This window comes from Neophocaena asiaeorientalis, unplaced genomic scaffold (assembly GCF_003031525.2).
Source record: "Neophocaena asiaeorientalis asiaeorientalis breed wild unplaced genomic scaffold, Neophocaena_asiaeorientalis_V1.1 scaffold138, whole genome shotgun sequence".
In the NCBI taxonomy this organism is placed as follows: Eukaryota; Metazoa; Chordata; class Mammalia; order Artiodactyla; family Phocoenidae; genus Neophocaena; species Neophocaena asiaeorientalis.
The window spans coordinates 6,268,992-6,291,918 of NW_020172632.1; the positions used below are offsets into that span (position 1 = coordinate 6,268,992).

Sequence of the window (22,927 nt, forward strand, 5' to 3'; positions counted from 1 at the left end):
AAAAAATGGGAAAAGAATTACAAGGGAGCATTTCACTCCAAAGCTAGTCCAGTGAATATCTACCAGTAGGCTTTCCAATCTTTCACCTCCAAAGGTGATCTAATAAATTATAAAATTACCTACTCACTTTGGGGACATACAACATACTCCTAAGTACAGTAATCCCTCTGACATTTTGGTTTCACTTGCTGATTGATGACTAAGTTGTTTCTGGCTGTAAAGATTTTCCTAATATATTTTAATTAGCCAGTTAACAAAGCAAAGGTTGCTCCCTCTGTGAGGCCAATTAAGCTTTACAAAATAATTTGATCTAATGAAGATGAGGGAAGGAAAAAAAAGGGAAAGTTTCCTGGTGCTCCGTGCAAAACTTTTTCTCTCACTTGAAAAACTCGGCAATCACTTAATGTTTTGTTCCAGAAAAAGAAAGCAAAACTAGTTGAGAAAATACCCATATGCTTATTGTTTACTAGCATGATACAAAATAAATTCATAGATGTTGGTCAATTGTCTTTCGAAAACCAAATGTGAATGTTTAATCTTGTAACTTAAGAACTGAATTTTTCCACATTCCTTTATATAGAGTTAGCATCTGTAAATTGAGACTTTTTTTGGACAATCATGCAAATTTAATTTGTCTCTGAAAACAAAAACACAACCTAACAGATTAACAAAATATGTCCTTCAGACAATATTTTCTGTGAAATTTTCTCCACTGTTACCCTTTTTATCCTTTAGCAAACAGAAACTACTCCAAAAAAGTTTATGTATTTTGAATTTACAGAGAACTAAACTCTCAGGATGATTAGGAAGGAAGACTAGATCAAGTCAACCTATTTTATCAGTACCTTCTGAGCTGACTCTACTCCTCTCAAAAGTAAACTCTAAAAATTTTCTAGTTACTATTATTAAGCTATATAAGCTACAAACATTTCTACTGCCATAGATGCTTCTGTAAAATTGAATAAAGATTTTATTATGCCACACACAAAAAAAGTAATCGGTACAGAAAAGGCAGTTTTCGGTTATTCTGTTGAGAATTTCTCTCCATGATTTCTCCCATTAAAGTATAGTTTTCAAAGCAACCACCACGACAAAGGAAGCATCTAATTAGTCCATTTTCTTCTGATCCAAGAATGCTGAACATTTACTGTCCCATCTGTAGTTGTATCAGCAGTGTAATGAACACAGTTTATATTACTTAACTATTCTTTGAACTCCAAGAACTGTTGAAGTCTTTTCTGATGTTCTGCAGATGCTTGCACAGCACTAAATGAAACATAAATTCAAAGCATAAGCTTTATTTTACATTAAGCATATTAAGTGAACCACAGAGCACAGAGTCAATATTTTTCAAAACAATTAAAAACGAATAGAAATCTTCACATATTTAGTACTTCTGAAAAAGCTGGATGAAAACCCTCCTTAATCTAATGAGGAGGAGGGCTTGCATTCAGTAACAGCATGCTCTACCTTCTAAAAGACCAAAGCAAATTAAGACTGACAAGTGAAGGCATCAATTTTAACCTGCTCTGCTGTGGAACCTGCTGTGCAGTTCCAGGCCTTGCAGTAGATTTTCTGGATTTTATTATTTTATTTAAACCAGATTCCAACATTATCTTTGAGTTGTGGAGTATTTGAATTGCCTTTAATATAAAATCCTTTAAACTAAAATGTTTGGTTAAAACACAATAGACTCCACTAATCGTTTTCAAAGGTAATAGCTTGGTGGTTTAGATTTACTTTTCCCTTTGAACGTAAGTTATGTCTTAGAGGGGGAAACTGAGTTCTCTCCCCACCCTTGCCGCCACAAAAATACATTACCTGGACAAAAGCGGGGCAAATATATATATTGAAACTAGTATAAAACTTCCTTTTAAACTTTTGGGCAGAAACTGAATATACTGAAAGATTCTGGTTTTCTAGTTGTTGATAGTAATACACCATTACTGAATGATAAAATTCCAGGTAACTGAAGGTCGCCACTTTTAAAAGTGTCAAGTCTTATTATAATAATTTTGCTACAAATCACGCTAAAGCACCTTATACATTTACATCTCTCTGACTAACTGCACCATCTCAAGTGTATTTTACTGTTCGGACTCCCTCTAGGTGCCAGTGAGGTTGTCATCTCTCACTAAATGGCTCCGAACTTTTTCAAACACCAGGTCTACAGCTTTTCTCATGACTCCCCTCTGCTAGCAGGCACTGTACAATCTCTTACTGTTGTTAGTATTCTTGACTCTAACAGCAGTCTTCCTCTCATATTTTAATATGTTATAGGCTGGAAAACTAGCAAATCGAATTTGCCTAAATTAAGAGTAAATAGGTATTAAATGAATTTCTCCAATGCGTAACTGATCTGTGTTAATTTTCACACCTCAAACGTTTACTTCATTTATACCTGGTTCTCAGAGGTGAAGTTTTGGGGAATGAATAAACCAGGTATGATACAGTAGTAACAGTTATTGTCACAACAATATATAATGTAGTGTGGGCTTTACATATGTAGGATACCATTTTATCTCTCTTAACAGCAAATGAAACAAACTGGAATGGATAACATACCCTTTTCATGGGAGGGTAAACAGTATCAGAATGGTTTCCAGAGGTTTGTAGATAGAATTCTAGGGTCAGAAAGATTTGAGTCTAAATGCTGGTTCTGCAACTTACTAGCTGCATAATCTCAGGCCAGTTACTTAAATCAATAGGTAACTTGCCCACAACTACAGATAGTCAATAATGTAACCAGGCATATATCCAAATGTTTTAATTCCAAATCTAACTTCTACTATACCATTCTGTCCTATATTTGTACAAAATAGTCTCTACTGACCTCATCAATTTTGGTACATGTATAAAATATGGCTCTTCTCAAAGGAAAGAAACTAAGGTAGAGTTTCATTCTCATAATTTTTTTAACAGTCATCTATCTCCCTTTCTTATCTAAGTTTACATCTTAAAGGGAGTCTAGTATTGTATAGGGTAAGAAGGTGGAATTTTAAGAGCAAGAAAGACCTGATTTCAGGTTCATGTTCTAACACTGACTAGACTACACTATTAGGCAAGTTCTTAAACCCTCCAAGTCTCAGTTTCCATATCTATACAATACGATAATCTCTACACCCCAAAGGCTCTTTGAGAAGAGTAAATGAAAATGCGAGTGTATTGTCTAGAACAGCACTGTGCAACAGAACTTTCTGCAATGATGGAAATGTTTTATACCTAAGCTGTCCAATACGGTAGCCACTAGCTATGTGCAGTTATTGAGGACCTGAAATGTGGCCAATATAAGTGACAAACTGGATTTTCAATTTTATTTAACTTTAATTAATTTAAATTTAAATAGCAAGGGGGCTTCCCTGGGGGCGCAGTGGTTGAGAGTCCGCCTGCCGATGCAGGGGACAAGGGTTCATGCCCCAGTCTGGGAAGATCCTACATGCCGCGGAGCGGCTGGGCCCGTGAGCCATGGCCGCTGAGCCTGCACGTCCGGAGCCTGTGCTCCACAACGGGAGAGGCCACAACAGTGAGAGGCCCGCGTACCACACACACAAAAAAAATTTAAATAGCAATACATGGCTATCATATTGGAGAGTGCAGATCTAGAAGCACTCAATAAATAGATTTTTTTTTGGTTTGTTTTTAAACAAATGAATAAACCTCTTAAGGAGAGCGGCTTATCTACAACTCTTCTGTATTCCCACATAGAACCAAAGTGTTCCAAGAAAACTTGCTGCTGCTGCTACCTTATGTATGTGTTGACATGTATGTCATATGCTTTATGTATGTGCCTCATGGAAGTAAAAGGAAATACACTACTGCTTCTAAAAGCAAGTGGTCTGAGGAAGTTCTAAACTATTTATTGATTGCATACAGAAAAAAACAGAGCAATCTCTTATATCTTTTGAAGTTTATTTATAATTATGACAGAAATAATTTAGTTAATAAACTTAGTATCCCTTACACTGCCTAGGTAGATTATTTCATGAAAAGAAAGCAGTAAACATCAATGAAACTAAATATACACAGGTTTGGCATTTGTGGTTTTCTTTCTGGTTCCTGGTTTCTTTCTGAAGGTGGTATGATCTACCATTGCTTTTCCAGCACGATTCACAAAGCACCAAGGACTCATTTATGGAATACTCTCCTCACCCCAAGTCTTAGTTTGCTGACCAAAGCATATTTAATATGCTTTTCTGGAGAAGAAAATATCATTTTGCCTTTTTTCTCCCTTAAGGATATTTTAGTAATTAGAAAAAAAACAATATATAATTACATTTGCTGCTTTTATAACTTTCTATCCTCTTTTTTACCCATTTGAAAGAAGGCCCCAAAGCTTATATGATAGGCCAAATTTTAAAATGTAAATATTAAATCTAAATCCAAGCTGTTAGTTCCCAGTAGGAATCATGAAGGTCCCAAAAGAATACTTTCAACTTATGAGCCTTTATAATTCTCATACCTGTTTCTCAGGTGAACTCCTGAGAGTGAATTATCGTGGAACAAAAACAGGTAAACTTACTTCAGATGTTCACCAAATGTAGTGGTTATTCTATAGATGGCAGTTTTTAGTGATGCTCTAAAGGCAAATCTTAATGTTTTATAAGAAGTGTCCACTAGGCTTCCTGAAATCCGAGGTGGTTTACTGGAAGCATGAGGAAGCTTGAAGTACTTATCAACTGCCTACATCAAGAAAGAAAGAAAACATGTTAGTTCAGACTATCAAGAAAGCCAATTTAGTCCAAAAGATTAAAGAGATTCCATTTCAGATAGATAGATACAGATACACACACACACACACACAGACATATAATATTTATTTTGGATCACAGTCAAAACAATTTGAAAAACAGGGAGTAGAGGTTCAGCCACTTCAGCAGTTACCAGGGAAAAGTCCACATCTGTCCTCTAAAAAGCAGTTATACTTCAACATCCTTGAAAATGCAAAACTGGGAAGTGAAACACAGATATCCTACTCTGCTTATAATGTATGACAGACGGGTAAGAGCATCTTTATTATAAATCTCAGCCCAAAAGAAGACCAAACTTTATACTTTACAAGGGTAAGGTTATTTACTATACTAGTTTATCTTCCTTTTCAATTCTAGCTGATAAAGTACCTATGAGCAAAAATAGGTGGGAAGAGAACTCACCAGTGAAACTGATTTTATTTACACTTGATAGTATGAGATTTAAGTATAACTTTTAAAAGCCAAAGGTAAATATTATAATTTTTAAATGCTATAAACTATATTAAGAGAAGGGAGAAGACTGAGAAGTATAAGCACGTCAATCTACTACAGGAAAGATAATGTCTAAAGTGACAAGAAGTAATAATATAAGTCTATTATTTATAGTTACAGATGTAAGCACCAAAAAAGTACTTAAAACTATAGTTAAAAGGATTTCTGCCATCATGTTTTTAATTTCAAGAGCTCTTACGAGGGGAAAGCAGGGGTGGGGGTGGAGGTGGGATGAACTGGGGGATTGGGACTGACATATATACACTATTATGTATTAAATAGGTAACTAATAAGAATCTGCTGTGTAAAAAATAAATAAAAATTTTAAAAAGAGCTCTTTATGTCATTTGAGTGATCCTTTTTACTTCAGCATACTATTTTTGTTTCAAGGCTGCAATACCGCTTTTATTTCTGAGGATTTTGGTGATTTTTGTTATGTTTTTGGTTTTTTGTTTGTTTTATAGTTTCTTCCAAGCTACTTTTCTTCTCTTTGCTTCTTCTGGTCTCTATCTTCTGTATTGGATACTTTCTTCAAAATCTAGTGATCCTTGGCTCATGACTGAGAGTGGGACCTCCTAAAGAGCTGACCGAAAGCTCTGAGTACTGGAGATTATTGACCACAGCTTTGAGTACACAACTGGAGATTACTGACAGCTTCACAATAGGTGATCTGCGTGGACTTTTTTGGGGATAAGTGCTCAACTCAGTAACTTTAGATCTTTCTTCTTGGTTTGATCAGAGTTCCCAAAGAAAAGTCTTCCAGTACCCTGTCTGGGGGGCTTGGTCCCCAGTGCTCAGGGAAGCCAAGTGGTGAACAGAGCTATGGAGCACACCTCTACGCTTTTTAGTAGAGTACCCACAACTGTGAACTCTCCCAGTCCAGAGACCCAGTGCTCTACTCTCTCTGAGGATGAACCTCGACTTCTGCTGGAATGAGGGAGAAGCACCACCTAGGAAAGTTTAGGGATCTAACTGGTTTTCAAACAGCTCTCACCCAAACCTCCCTGTTCTGGTACCTGTCCCTTCACCCTTGGTTCCAGAGGGTCTTGGTGCTTGCCCCACTACCAACTTCAGATTTGCCTCTGGAATCTGCTAAGTGAGTTATCTCAACCATCTGCTGTCCAGCTTTGAAGACTTTGTTGCTGTTGTCTCCTCTCCTACTTATGGATTTACATTTGTTTTTTTTTTTTAAATAAATTTAGTTATTTATTTTTGGCTGCACTGGGTCTTTGTTGCTGTGCGCAGGCTCTCTCCAGTTGTAGCGAGCGGGAGCTACTCTTTGTTGCAACGTGAGGGCTTCTCATTGAGGTGGCTTCTCTTGTTGCGGAGCACGGGCTCTAGGCGTGTGAGCTTCAGTACTTGTGGCACGTGGGCTCAGTAGTTATGGCTTGTGGGTTCTAGAGCACAAGCTCAGTAGCTGCGGTGCATGGGCTGAGTTGCTCCATGGCATGTGGGATCTTCCCAGATCAGGGCTTGAACTCATGTCTCCTGCACTGGCAGGCAGATTCTTAACCACTGTGCCACCAGGGAAGCCCCTGGATTTATGTCTTTTTAAAAGTCCTTTTACTGTAGTTTAGCAGAGTTTAGGGGGAAGGAACAAGACCTGATGCGTGTGTTCAGTCTGCCATGATAACTGCAAGTTTAAACATTTATTCTCTCAACAGTAACTTATAAGAGGGATTCCCAAGACTGGGACAAACTTGAGATAATTTTAGGCAGTATGGGAGATGGTATTCAATGACATATTTAAGCAACATTAAATAACACTGAATCATAATGGAAAAGTTACTTCCTTTTCAATTTTCTCGTAAACCTTCTAATTAACATTCAGTATACCAGCAAAATTATCATCATCATTTACACCTGGATCCAGTGGACCCTTTTTTCAAAAATCTATTTTTATTTATTTATTTTTGGCTGCGTTAAGCCTTTGTTGCTGCACGCGGGCTTTCTCTAGTTGCAGCGAGCGGGGGCTACTTTTTGTTGCGGTGTGCGGGCTTCTCATTACTGTGGCTTCTCTTGTCGTGGAGCATGAGCTCTAGGCACAGGGCTTCAGTAGTTGTAGCAAGTGGGCTCAGTAGTTGTGGCTCGCGGGCTCTAGGGCGCAGGCTCAGTAGTTGTAGCGCATGGGCTTAGTTGCTCCGCGGCATGTGGGATCTTCCCGGAACAGGGCTCAAACCCGTGTCCCCTGCATTGGCAGGCTGATTCTTAACCACTGTGCCACCAGGGAAGCTCCCCTTTTTTCTTTTTCCAGTGGACCTTTTTTATAGTTTAGTTTTTTTACAAAAAATTTACAGAAATAAGAATGACAGGATAATGTAAAATAACTTTATAGACGTTTAAATAAGATTATAAACATATTTTCCAGGTTTTGAAGATATATACGTCTGAAATAGGCAGTCTTTTGAATGCAACTAGCTGCTTATCAGCTATCATGAATAAACCGGGAACATAGCCATCTTGCAATACTCATTTCAAACGGAAGATATATCTCCAACAGGTTCTAGTTTATCATTACTTCTGATTCTTTTTCTTGTATCTGCACATCAAAATACAATATTTTAAAAAACTTTTGACAGCTCATAATATTGTTGAAGACTTCAGCCATTTTCTTTGTACCCTAATTGTGCAAAACATTTTCATTCTTAGGTTTATAAAGATGAACTGAAATGATCAATCAAATATAAAAATATTTTATTGTACATGACTTTTTTCATTTCAGTATCACCTATTTCCTTCCACTTTTTTGTTTATTAATTAATTAACTTATTAATTAATTAATTGATTGATTTCTGGCTGCGTTGGGTCTTCATTGCTGCCCATGGGCTTTCTTTAGCTGCTGCGAGTGGGGGCTACTCTTTGTTGCGGTGCAGCTTCTCATTGCGGTGGCTTCTCTTGTTGTGGAGCATGGGCTCTAGGCACACGGGCTTCAGCAGTTCCGACTCGTGGGTTCTAGAGCGCAGGCTCAGTAGTTACGGCACATGGGCTTAGTTGCTCTGCAGCATGTGGGATCTTCCCAGACCAGCACTCGAACCCGTGTCTCCTGCGTTGGCAAGCAGATTCTTAACCACTGCGCCACCAGGGAAGCCCCCTCCCATCACTTTTGAATACACCTTTGTATACCTTCAGCATGTAACTACTTAAGAACCATGTAAATTTCTAGAGTGCTGTCTCTCCACATTCATCTTCTGATTTATCTAAATAATTATTTAACATATTGGCAATTTTCTTCCTTTAACCATCATCGGTGGTAAATTTTAAAAATCTGAACTAGCAACTGCATTCAATGATAGCTTAAAAAAAAAACTGTAAAGATGTGTGTTCAGACTATATACCTTTTCTTCAAAGATGATACAATACTATATGATTTCATCATTCTTCTGTTTTCTTATTGGTCTTTTTTACCACAATTGGAATAACTGATGAGTAATGATGAAATAATTCCTGGGATGATCAAATAGCAAGTTGTTTCAAGACACTGGAAATGTAAAATCACTAGGATTTCATAATACATCTTGGATTTTAAAAGGGTCCAAAGGATAATTGTAAAAGAGTGAATTCTGTTTGACTGTTTTCTCTTTGTTCTTTGAAAGACCTCTAAGAAAGAATAAAAGTCATAGAATATCAATCCTTACAAATAACTAGAATAGCTCACAAATAAATACAAAAATTAAATTGGGTCCAGCAGCCCCTAATGGTATAAAAGTTACACTGGGGAAGAAAGTCTTAGTTTGGAGGTAATGTGTCCTTAACACATCTCTAATTCTCTCTAATCTCCTTTTGTAGCAAAGGACAAGAAGGCTTCAGGTTCAGGGATTTGAGGAAACAGTATGTAGCCAGAGCTTAAAATTATTGTCTTTTCTCACTCTAATTGTCTTCTCCTAAATACTGAAATCCAAGAAGCACTGGGACTTCCCTGGTGGTCCAGTGGTTAAGAATCCTCCTTCCATGTGGAACATATATACAATGGAATACGACTCAGCCATAAAAAGGAACGAAACTAGGTCATTTTTAGAGACGTGGATGGACCTAGAAACTGTCATACAGAGTGAAGTAAGTCAGAAAGAGAAAAACAAATATCGCATATTAATGCATATATGTGGAATCTATAAAATGGTACAGGTGAACCAGTTTGCAAGGCAGAAATAGAGACAGAGATGTAGAGAACAAACGTATGGACACAAAGGGGGGAAAGCAGGGGTTGGGGGGTGGTGTTGGTGGGATGAATTGGGAGATTGGGATTGACATATATACACTAATATGTATAAAATAGATAACTAATAAGAACCTGCTGTATAATAAAAATAAAATAAAATTCAAAACAAAAAAGGAATCCGCCTTCCAATACAGGGGACACGGATTCGATCCCTGGTTGGGGAACTAAGATTCTACATGCCGCGGGGCGACTAAGCCTGTGTGCCACAACTACTGAGCCCGCGCTCCACAACTAGAGAGAAGCCTGCGCACCACAAAGAAGAGCCCGCATGCTGCAATGAAGACCCGATGCAGCCATAAGTAAGTAAGTAAGTAAGTAAATAAATAAATAAATAAATAAAAGGAGGTTAAGAAATGCATGCTCCTGCCAAGCCCTCACAGAGGTAATTTGATATGGCGGGAAGCAAAGGACTTCAGGTCTAAAAGCCTGGTTTTCAAATTTACTCGACCATTTATTGGCATGATCTTGATTAAGTCATACCAACAGATACAGTCTTTTTGAGAGAGCCTCAGTCATGCAAAGTAAGCCTTATTCTAACTTTATGGGATTGTTACAAAAATTAAAGAAAGAGCATTTCTTTTGGAGTACTACACAGATATTGGGTAAAGTAGCATAGGATTCTAGAGAAACAAAGAATGGACTGTGACTTGTAGAAGAATATTGGTCAAGGGTCTCTGGGCCTTCAAACCCATAGTTCTGGCCCTCAAGAACATTCCTTTCCTTTTCCCCATTCTTCCTTCTAACTTCTGTTATCACTTCCTCAGGGAGGCCTTTAATGACTTCACACTTCCTTTCAATCTCCTATTCACAAGACTAGCTTAGACTCGCCTGTTTTATGTTCTCTGATCATCCTGCATTTTTGTATACTGTGGCACTTATTACAATTGTAGTTACTTATTTGTATGATTTTCTATTTTATAGTCTGTAAGCTCCTGGAGGGCAGGTACCATGTATGCCTTTTCTCATTCTATATCATAACACATGGTAAACCATTTGATAATTGACATTTATTGGATGAATGGATATGTGAATAGCATAAAGGTCAACTTCAATATTCCAAGTATATCAAAATTTGACCTTCAGATGATAAGGCAAAAAATATAATAGACAGAGCTGATATCCCACCATCAAGGTGACAATGACTTTTCAAAGACTTGAAGGCTTTCTGAAAACTTTAAAAAGTACTTTTAAAGATGAAAAAGTTCTGGAGCTAGATGATGGTTGATGGTTAAACAACAATGTGACTGTTCTTAACGACACAGAAATGTACACTAAAAGATAGTTAAGATGGTAAATGTTACGTTATGTGTATTTTAACACAATTTAAGAAAAATTTGTTTTGATTAAAAAACCACTCTAGGGGCTTCCCTGGTGGCGCAGTGGTTGAGAGTCCATCTGCCGCTGCAGGGGACACGGGTTCGTGCCCCAGTCCGGGAAGATCCCACATGTCGCGGAGCGGCTGGGCCCGTGAGCCATGGCTGCTGAGCCTGCGCGTCTGGAGCCTGTGCTCCACAACGGGAGAGGCCCACGTACCAGAAAAAAAAAAAAAGTAAGTAAACAGACAATTAAAATGCAGTATAATAAAGTGATGAAATGGGGATTACAGGGCAGAGCCAGAGAAAAGAAAAATGTGTTCTAGGCAAAGAAGGAAAGAAGAAGCATCATATACAGAGTTAGAGTCTGGTTAAGAAAATAAAATATATTTGGGGGGAAAACGGAATAGTCCATCGTGGTTATTAGAGTAGAGGGCTTATAGGAAGAACAGGATAGTGACTAAAGTCAGAATGAAGGATCCCTGTTAATAAGAGGAGCAAAAGGCCATAGTAATAATTCAGGTCAGAAATGCCAAGGGCTGAAGTGAGGCTGAAGCAGGAGGGATGGGCAAGAGAAAGGGTGGGTGGTTGATATGGGATTGATCCCTTAGAGTTTTGCCACATGGGTGCAACTGAAGGACATGGCAACATGGAGTTGAAGAACAGGTAACAAGGACCTAATGAAACTTGGAAGCTTTTGCACAGCAAAGGAAACCATAAACAAGACGAAAAGACAACCCTCAGAATGGGAGAAAATATTTGCAAATGAAGCAACTGACAAAGGATTAATCCCCAAAACATACAAGCAACTCATGCAGCTCAATATCAAAAAACAAACAAACCAAGCCAAAAATGGGCAGAAGACCTAAATAGACGTTCCTCCAAAGAAGATATACAGATTGCTAACAAACACGTGAAAGAATGCTTAACATCATTAATCATTAGAGAAATGCAAATCAAAACTACAATGAGGTATCATCTCACCCCGGTCAGAATGGCCATCATAAAAAATCTACAAACAAATGCTGGAGAGGGTGTGTAGAAAAGGGAACCCTCTTGCACTGTTGGTGGGAATGTAAACTGATACAGCCACTATGGAGAACAGTATGGAGGTTCCTTAAAAAACTAAAAATAGAACTACCATACGACCCAGCAATTCCACTACAGGGCATATACCCTGAGAAAACCATAATTCAAAAAGAGTCATGTACCAAAATGTTCACTGCAGCTCTATTTACAATAGCCAGGACATGGAGGCAACCTAAGTGTCCATCAACAGATGAATGGATAAAGAAGATGTGGCATATACATACAATGGAATATTACTCAGCCATATAAAGGAATGAAACTGAGTTATTTGTAGTGAGGTGGATGGACCTAGAGACTGTCATACAGAGTGAAGTAAGTCAGAAGGAGAAAAACAAATACCGTATGCTAACACATATTTATGGAATCTAAAAAAAAAGGTCATGAAGAACCTAGGGGCAAGATGGGAATAAAGACGACACAGACCTACTAGAGAATGGATTTGAGGTTATGGGGAGGGGAAGGGTAAGCTGGGACAAAGTGAGAGAGTGGCATGGACATATATACACTACCAAACGTAAAATAGATAGCTAGTGGGAAGCAGCTGCATAGCACAGGGAGGTCAGCTCGGTGCTTTGTGACCCCCTAGAGGGGTGGGATAGGGAGGGTGGGGTGGAGGGAGATGCAAGAGGGAAGAGATATGGGGACATATGTATATGTATAGCTGATTCACTTTATTATAAAGCAGAAACTGACACACCATTGTAAAGCAATTATACTCTAATAAAGATGTTAAAAAAAAAATTGGTAACAAAATGGTTGAAGTGACAGACTATAAGGTCTAAGCTGGATAGGGAAAGACATATGTGTAGCTAGGAGGGAGCCAAAAAACAAAGGAAGTGAAAATATTGACAAAGACAAAGTGTACAGAAGAAGCAAGGGCATAAGAGGCTGTGCTTGGGGGGCCTCTTACATGGGCCCACAGATCTATGGATAGAATTCAGGGTGCAAGAACTCTGGGATAAAAATTACATGTTTATCTTTACTAAGCTCTAATTAAAAATTAGCATTTCTTTCAATTATGAAACAGTAAATCACAATAGCATTAGCAATTCCTGTGACTTTGCCAACACAGATATCATCAATATCTTCATATCACATTACTATTGCAATTATCTGAAATACCATTCATCATATCACTACTTCAAAGTGATGAGTTAGTAGACTCACTGATAGATCTTGTTATTTAATGCATTAATTAAAAAGCACACATTACTGTATCACAAATTTAATACTTTCAGAATTGTATTCTAATATAATTGATTTCCTTTCTAATCCTAAGGACTTTATTTTATGTATTTAAGAACATTATTCTGAGAAAAAGTCCATGGGCTTCATCAGACTGTTAAAGGGACCTCTGGCACAAAAACATTTAAGGATTCTGACTTAGAGGGTAGAATCCTGGAATTTTAAGCTTTGGAAGTGGAGAATTCAGGGGATGACGAGGCCTGGATGATGGTCAAAGGCTGACACTGATGGGTATGTAAAAGACCGGCGAGGAGGTCAAAGTGTGGGACAAATATCCACGTGGACACTGAATCACTCACTACAGTCAACCTCAGGATACGGGGTGGAAAAGACTGCAAGGCAGTTTGCAAAATCTGATGCCTGCAGAGCATGACCAAAAGGCCGACTGTGATGTGGCCTAGGGGAGAACAGATGCCAGAAGCCTCACACTAGGAAGGGTTTTTATACTCAGAAGCAAAGTATCAAATCACTGGTCCTGTTCTTTGTTCCATTTACCTCTTCTCAACTCTCAAAAACATGCCTCTGCCTCTTTCTACGCTGCCCCTCAACAGTATCCTCCATTCAACTCCTCTGTTTCAAAGTAAAAAGGGCCTGACCCTTCGACAAATCTATAATTCTTATCTTCCCAATCAATCAAAGGTAGGAATGACTATAACCAAATAAACAAATTGCTTTCCTTGTCATACCTACCCATAACCAACTATGAAGAATTAGGAATTCTGATGGTGGGGAGGTGAAAAGAAAGTAACTTTGGTGCAGAATACCTTGAGGGCAGTGTGATCCTTGTGAAATCAATTCCGTTTCAACCAGCATTTTTTTTTTAATGAAATAGAATGGAAAGCATTAGAATGCAGAGCACATAATAAAAGGTAAGCACTCTTCTAAGAATCTTTTGTTTCTTGTTACACCCACACACCTCTATATTCTGAGTCTAATGTAAATGTACTAGATCATGGTCTAAAAATTTGAAAGCCATGGTTCTAAGGGTAGAGCCATTCTCTCTAAAGAGAACGTTATGTAAAAATAAAAGCCCAGGAGAAGATGATAGACAAGTTCAGAGAGAATACAGGATGTGGATCTGCAGCTTTCCCCGGGGTCTACTACACTGCTAATGCCCTGCAATCAGCTCACATTCAAGTCCCAGCTCTGCCACTAACAAGACTTGTGTGTGAGACCTGAGGTAAGTCACTGCACTACCGAGCCCCTCTCATGTGCAAAACAGGGCCAAAACACCTCCATCTCACTTCACAAGATAGATCTGAGGTTCAAAATAAATAATGATAAGAAATCACTCTGTAGACTATGGAACATTCTACTGTAGTTTTATTTTAAACTACATAGCAAGAGTGATTAAAAAAAAAACTATGCTATGTACCAAAGATATGCCCAAATCATGGTTACCCTATTGTGTGGTTAGACAAGCCAAATATTAGAAGTCGTGGAGAAATAGTAGGAAATTCTTTCTTTAGAGAAAGGCAGCTGGGAAAAGAACCCAAATAATAAAACTAGCCATGTGTATAAACATGTCTCAAATAACATACATGAGAAAGTGGGCACAAAGAGGACTCAAAGTGAAGAAAAAAAAAATCACTGGTTTTGATGGGTAAGACTTTCTAAGAGGTAAAATGAATTGAGATTTGAAGAAAGGAACAGTAAAGCCTGTCTTCTCTTCATATCTTAAATTGTTTCCCAAGACCCAAAGATGCACCAGTTTATTATCCTTTAAGCCTAGTTCAGTAACACTCCCCCAGAAAACCTATACAACACCCAAGCCCCTACCTCTAAATGCTCCTAGCCCTCGGTGTTTATATTCCTCATCTGACATACAACTAATATTATAAGGCAGTGTAAAACATATCACCCAACATGAAGTTAGGAAAGGCAGCCTAATGGAAAACAAGAAGCATACGTTTTATTTTTCTTCCTTTAAGTCTAGGACTAAAAAGACCTGGTAGTTTAAAACTATGCACCCAGCCTGAAAACAGGAATCTGCTGGCCCCAGCTCTATCTTCTTAAGCCTCTGGCCAATAGGTAACTTCTTATCTGCAGGGTAATTTAACTTCAAGTCACTTTCAGTAGCTACAAATTATGTAAGGATGCAATCTTATAGCACTGAACAGAATTCCAATATCCTAAATAATCTGATTAATATCAGAGGTATATCCTACAGGTTTAGTATACTTTCTTTCTTTGTTACAATACAATTATTACTTATAAATGAATTAAAAGTTTATCTTCCTAGTTTCTCTTAGATTGTAAGTGCCTGAGGGTGAGAATAGTACCATTATTTTGACTTTCAACATATGTTTGTAAGAAACAAACTGAAAAAGCTGGGCAGGGGGAGGGGACAGGACCTCTACTCCACCCAACCCACACATTGCCTACCTCTTGTAGCGTCAACAAAGTATTAAGAATAGCTGGTAGTGTAGTCTGGACAACTCCAAATCTATCTTCTGTAAATGATGCTGCTACTAAGTGAGACAGACCTCAAGTGGAAAAGAAGAAAAAAGTTAAAAGCGAATCAAAATTAGGCAAATCTACTTGCAATACGTCTATTTGGGAAAGGATTAATATTCTGAATGCATAAAAAGACTTCTAAATTAAAAAAGAGGGAGTAATACAATAGAAAAATAGGCAAAAGACTGGAAAAGGCATGGAAAAAGTGCTCAACTGCAATAGTCTTGAATAAGATGACAGTCTCTGCCTTACGTTCTAGTAGGAAAAAGAATTTTTAAAAATAATATTGTGTTTGATAGTGATAAGTGCTAAGAAAACAAAGCCTGATAAGGGTGACAGCTGTGAGGATACTTTTCATAGGGTGGTCAGGAAAGGCCCCTCTGAGGAAGTATCATTTAAGCATTGAGAAGGCAGTATCTGTAAGATGAAAAGAAATAGTTCTTCAGGAACTAGATTTTCATATTTAACCTAAGCTAAATATGCTTAAACATGTTATGTCAACGTAAGTTGACGGTTAAAAAACAATCTATTAATTGCAGTTTTTTTGAAATAGAGAAAGAGAGGCAAGAACCCCAGGCTCAGTTTATCCACTTATACACAAGGAAAATTTCTGCCTAAATTAAAATACACCTAAATATCTAAGAAAAATGATCTATATAAAACAAAGAAATAACAATGTATCTGAATATTCAAAGATTGAGATCGAAGTCCAGAACTGATCTTTCACGGATTATACTTCAATATTTAACTAATAAATAAATCATAGTTGCAGTTCACTGAGATTGCTTACCTTCTAAAGCCCAAATATGCATTTGGGCATCTGAAAAAACAGCCTGAATGGAGGCCTCTGGGTGCTACAAATACAATAAAGACATTTAAGTAAGTTCCCCTGAAATGATGATTTCATCTAATCAATTACGTAGACTATAACAATAAATATTTCACAGCTGCCTCTGAAGAATTAAAACCTGAAATTCTTACACAGTATGATTTAACTGCAATAAAGCATTCTGCCACCAACTCATTGTGTGACCCTTGCCAAGTCTCTAAATTTCGATGGGCCTCAGTTTCTCATTTACAATAAGAGTTGAATAAATATATTCAACTCAACCCACCTCAGGGGATTAGCATAGAGATCACTTAAGAGAAGCATTAAGAATGCTCTTTTTTTTTTAAACAAAAGAATTGCCTAAATACATATTACCTATCTTAAATCATCTGCCCTCAATCCCACTGCAAAGAAAAACCACCCAACCTTCTTTAATACAGCAAGGTATTGTGGTGTGGAGCAATAATTGGCCCGTGTAAATGGTGGATTTCATAATACACCCAATGAAGCCTACTAAGTACAACAGCATGTTACACGTCCCAACATTAAGTAGCAGTGTCTACAACTCCTTATCATACAATAGATCCACTTGCAAAATTAGAATCAAAAGCAGCCGTTCACTTCCAAGGAAAAAGGAGATCTTATCTTGTTCAGCCTCTGCTCTGCCACTTACTGGCTATGTGCCCTTAGGCTAGCTACTTGACCCCTCTGAGCCTCAGGTTTCCTTATCTGTAAAATGAGGACAAAAAGACAACTCACAGGAATGCTGTTAGATTAAATGAGGGAACTTAAGTGAAAAGAGCATGGCATACAGAAGACAAAAGGGTAAATTTTCTTCCCATCCTTCTGAAACAAAGCTCTGAAGTAAAACTTCAGACAACTCCTCTTCCTCTTGGTGGAAGACGAGACACCTTCCTCAGGGGTCTGATAGTTTAACCAGGGCTCTAATGGATAGCCTTATTGCTAGTTGGGTGGATCCTCCCTGCCACCACAGTGAAAAAAGTTTCAAGAACTTGAAAGGATTCTTTGCTATGTGTTATCTATATTCTATCAGAGTTACTGAGTTCTCTCTCCCCACCAGAGTGTGACTCCCAAAGAATAAAAATGAGGAATGTACGCCAATGCAGAGTTTCACTTGAAGGCATCGACTGAGTGCACTATTAGTTAATACTACAATATCTGGAGAAAGAGAGAAGCTAGATTAAAATAATTAAAACAAAAATTCTTTCCCCTACAAATGGGCAAGGTTTTCCTCATCAAAGGATTAACTGACACACAACAGCTGTAGCAGTGAAAACAGGAATGAATTTTTAGCTTCTACCATTGAGATTTACTCCCCTACAGCAGCTGGGGCAGCTGACAGACAAGTTGGAAAGTCATTTAGTTTGTGGTCTGAATTACAACTTTTATCCAACCCAAGTTTAACATCTGCAATCTAACCCAGTCATCTCTCTTCTGAACACCAAATTGGCCATAAAGATGTTAGCAGGACAATGAGCCATGAAGCATCACCATGGATTCACTCATTTTGCAGCAAGGGGCTACATATCAGCACAAAGCTGCCTGCAGCCAAGAAACTGAGAAGGCCAACAAGAGCCAAGCCTCAGGAAGCCACTAAGGTGAGATGTGTGTCTAGGGCAGCTACTGTTAAAAGGGAGGTTTAGTGAAGCATGATGCAAAGCTGTTTGGCTTGCTAGGATCAAGCTAAATATTTAGAAGTCAAATCCTACCTGCTACTTCATTCTTATTTTGTTTCCTCTCCCCCCATTCCCAATGCTATAACTACATATTCTTACCTTACTGAAAAAATACATTATCAGCACCCGTTTTGATAAGAAATTCTTAATCTGAGTTGGAAAAAGGGAAGAATTAACACATGCACATTTTGCAATTCTACTCAAATATAATATTACACATTTCCAGGTTCTTCCTGACACTAACTTAAATGAAACACTTCACATCTTACAAAGGAAGAACAGTATTTAAGGTAAACTACGTAAATAAATACCTGTGTACTATAAACTGGATAACCAAGATAGGCCATCTAACCTAAATTGCATTCCCATGTACACATGTCTAGCCCTCAAACTTAAGCCCTGTCATAATAAAAAAGGAACTCTAAGTGGTTCTGGTGATATTTTCTAAGACCATATTCTTTCTCAATTCTCTACAACTGTCTTACCCGTTACCTCTTAATACCAAAAAAGAACATGTTTCCCCTACCAAAAAAAAAAAAAGATCTTAAGACATGAAGTGGTTTTCTACTAGTTGATATTTACAGGGAAAACAATTTTCTTAATATTAAGCTAAAAGCTACATACCCCAACTGACTTGAAAGTAAATTCATGACATAGCAGTACTTATGGCATATAGAACCATATGGGATCCTGAAGTTTTGTAAAATGCCTTCAGTTCTGCCCTCTCTATTAATTGATCATTCTATCAATGAACATGATATTATTTCTCCCATCCTAAAAAATAAAACCCTTCTTTGACCCCTCAACTCCTCCCAGCTACTACTCCATTTCTCTGTTCCCCTTATAGCAAAACTCCTCAAAAGATCTAGCTTTTCTTGTGGTTTCCAATTCCTCTCCCAGTCTCTCCTGAACCCACGCCAACCAGGTGTTCATCCCCTCTACTCCACCCAGTAGCTCTTGTCAAGTACTCAATGACCTCCACATTTCTAGCGCAACAGTTCATTCTTAGTTTGAGTCTCATGCTATCTATCAGCATCATCTCTGACACTCACTTCTGTCTGAAACACTTCTTGGTTCTTTCTCACCTCAACGGTGCTCCTTTGCTATTCCTTCTCATCTCCCAGACCTTGTCATTAGAGGGTCCCAGTTCTTGCATCTCTCTTCTTCTATATCTATATTCCCCAAGAATTTTCACAGAGTCTCATGGCTTTTATATTCTGATGACTTCCAAAATTTCATTTCTAACCTGGACTTTCCCCTAGACTCCAGATGTATGTCTCTTATTCAGTATTTTCACTTGGTTGTCTAGTACGTATCTCAAAATTGACATGTCTAAAATCAAACTCATGATTTCCCTACCTTACCTCTATCAAATCTCTTCTTCCAGAATCATCAGTAAACTGCAACTACATTATTTCAGATCCTCAGGCCAAAAACTTTAGAATCAACACTGACTCTTTCACAACCAAACCATAAGCATGTCCTATTACATCTACCTTCAAAATATATCCAGACCTTGATCACATTTTAGTCTCCACCACAACCACTCTGGTCACAGATACCATCATCTCCCCCTAGATTACTTTAACAGCTTTACTACTGTCCCTCTGCTTCCACTCCTGCCCTCTGAGGATCTAGTCTCAACATAGCAGCGCTTTTCAAAATGTAAAGTTACATCATGTCATTCTTGTGGGTAAAACCATGCAGTGGCTATCCATCACATTCAGAGAAAATGTCAGTCTTTACAACGGCTAATGGGCCTGATGAGCTCTGGGTGCCTGCTACCTGTCTTACCTCACCACCCACCTACCACTCTCCCCTCACTCTGCTCTGGACACACTAGTGTCCACAACGTTCCTCACACAAGCCAATCCTACTCCCACCTGAGGGCCTTTGCATTTTGCTGTTCCCTGCCCTCCCTTCAGGCCTCTGATCAAGAGTCACCCTATCAATGAAATGTCCCCTGATCACGCCATATAAAATAGTACTTTCTTCCCCTAGGTACTGGTCTCCTTTACCTGCTCTATTTTTCTACATAGCACGTAAGACATCAAATTTCTTCCCTTTTAAGACATATATTTTTCATATTTTGCACAGGACATATCAGGATGCATCTTATAGTCAATAGCATGTCACGGTTTAACTGGCAACTTTTTTTTCTTAGTGGTACGTAAAGTAAGTCTTACAATCAATAGTACAGTTGACCCTTGGAAAAACTCGGTTGTTAGGGACACTGACCCTCTTGCAGTTGAAAATCCACCTATAACTCACAGTCCGTCCTCTGTATCCACAGTTCCACATCAGTGGATTCAACCAACTGCAATCGAGTAGTATTGTAGGATTTACTACTGAAAAAAAATCCACATATAAGTGGACACACAGTTCAAACCCGAGTTATTCAAGCATAAACTGTATTTTTTATATTCAAAGAAATATAATACACTTGCTTGCTCACCTCTTTCCCCTCACTAGAATGTAAACATATGGTCAGGGACTTTTGTTTGCTGTTTTCCCGATACCTAAAACCACACCCTATATAGATGAAGAGCTCAATAAATATCTCTTAAATGAAAGAATTCACAGATCAAAGGCACTGTATTAGGTTAAGCCAAATGAAATTGCAATTTCTGTAACTCAAAACCAGTCAAATACTGGCAATTTTATATGGGTCAACTTAATACATTAAGCATCCCCAAAGTCCCATTTATTCCTAATGGCTTACTTAAGTGAGATCCTTGATTCTCTCAATGTTACATGTAACTATAAATCCCATACCCGTATCATCCTACCTGTTCACGTTTATTCTGAATCCATGAATAAATCACATTGGGCTGTCTCACTGTCTTACCCTCAGCACTAACAGAGGTAGATGGAGAAGGATTAGAATATTCAGTCATTTGCTGACCTACAGAAAAAAAACCCAAGAAGGTGAAAACTTAGCCTGATTCTCTGCAACTATGACATTTCAAATTTTAGAAAATAAATAGTCCTCACCAGAAGCCGAAGTCCATAATCTTGGCCCTCTTCTTGTAAGCTGAGGACTTTGAGGTGACGCATAGCACGTGTTTACATCAAAAATCCCAGCCATCCGATTCACTACACTAGAGCCAAATGGGGTCGCCAAGGGACTTGCAACATCAGGTGTAGACAATTTTGAGGAGAACAACGATGTCTTAATTAATGATGGCACTGAAGGCCGAGGCATCTGGCTAGATTTGGGGGTTTGAAAAGTAGTTTCTTCTGTAAAAGAACAGATCCAGTGCTGAAGAGGCAACCTGATCAAAGCAGGCCACTGTGGAGGTTCTCAAATTTTACACATCTCAATTCTTTGTTTAACTCATTTAACCAAGGCTCAGTAGATTGTTTCCATTTAGGTTTACATTCTCAACATCCATGTTACTACTGCAACTTGGTGACCACTCAAGGAGCTTTATACATCTTTTTCTGTCAGGGTGGTATAGCCCCCATTTTTTTTCTCTAAACAGGTATCTTCATCTTCAAGGTCAATTTTTCTAACTCTAAGCTGCTTTGAGTGAACCTATCAACTTATACTTTTTTTTCAAATGGCAACAACCTTATTGCATTAGAATATGCCCAGGGTTACTGCATGATCTTACTGTAACTATTACTTGGCTGAATCAAATCTACAGTGTGAAAATGTACAGAGAGAGTGCTAACCTTATCCCATTTTCCCCAGAGTTCTTTCAAGTTAACAGAAGTCACACCAGAGACTAATTTGCCTACAAATCTGATCTGTAAACAGCTTCTTCAAAATTTATCTCATAACTGTACCAATTTATAGAGTCTCTTGTACAAAAATAGAAGAACATCTTTCTGCCACTCCAGTACAAGGCACATAGACAAATAAATTATACTAGTATTCTATCTTTTTAATAAAACTGGCATAAGACATCAAACATTTAAAGTACCAAATTTTCATGACATGACTCTGTAAGGGTTAATGGCAATAACAAACATTTGGAGAATCAATTTACAAATTAAGATTGGGGTTTTTAAGTTTTGCAGTTATTCCTCAAAATTAGAGGCAAATTTTGACTGAGTAATGGGATATGACAACAATTTAAAATAATGAATAATCCATATTTGGTCTGGCCCAGGATCTCTCCCAACTCAGAATTACAATGATCTTTCTAACATGCTAATTTGATGTAACTATAGCTACTCAAAATTCTCTAACAGTGCCACATCCAAAGGATAAAATTTAAACTCCTCCTTTCATTATCAAACATCATCCTACCCATTCAGACTCCTTTTTGACAGACTTCCTTTTAGCAGTTACATTTGTGTGCCTCCCACGAAAAGGTCAGTTCCAAGAATGTTTTTTCATCTTCAACTCTTTGGCTTCTAGCACAGTGCTTGGTACATGGTAGGCATTCAATAAATGCTTGCTGAATAAATAAATGCTAATCTGAACGCTAAGAACATCTGAAACACTCTAGAATCTTCTAAAATCTGACATTCATGAACTTATCTAAATCACTTTTCTTTTGTAATCTCTGTTTTTGGTCTATGACCCCAGCAGAGTAATGAAGTCAAAGACAGAGATGTGTTTGCTTTGGCCCATATAGTGATTTTTTTAAAATATCAAGATTAGGTGCCAATGTTTAAAAGTGGTAGATTTTCCCTAAAACTTCTTCAGGCTTCTCTTTAAAAGAAAAAAAAAGCCCAGAAGTTCAGATACTGGGTCCAAATTTCCATATGGGAACAATGGACTGAAGCTAACCCGCCGCTTCCCATTTCAGATGAAGACTGTGCTCTCAAGTTTACCACAGTCCTCACCCAGCCAGTTCTGCCCATTCTCATTAAATGCCTGGCTCCAA

General features: G+C 38.0%; 1 protein-coding gene across 1 annotated transcript in view; it reads right to left on the reverse strand.

The window, feature by feature from the left end:
- Positions 1-952: 952 nt before the first annotated feature.
- The window catches only part of NDC1 (NDC1 transmembrane nucleoporin), a 45,225-nt gene continuing 23,250 nt past the window's right edge, over positions 953-22,927 (reverse strand). Inside the window, exons 12-18 of the mRNA XM_024739350.1 lie at positions 21,081-21,326; positions 20,876-20,991; positions 18,186-18,236; positions 16,351-16,414; positions 15,489-15,589; positions 4,520-4,680; positions 953-1,266 (exon numbers count right to left, since the gene is read on the reverse strand). Coding sequence (XP_024595118.1) covers positions 1,203-1,266; positions 4,520-4,680; positions 15,489-15,589; positions 16,351-16,414; positions 18,186-18,236; positions 20,876-20,991; positions 21,081-21,326 — 803 coding nt within the window. The 3' untranslated portion in view covers positions 953-1,202. The remainder of the gene's footprint in view (positions 1,267-4,519; positions 4,681-15,488; positions 15,590-16,350; positions 16,415-18,185; positions 18,237-20,875; positions 20,992-21,080; positions 21,327-22,927) is intronic.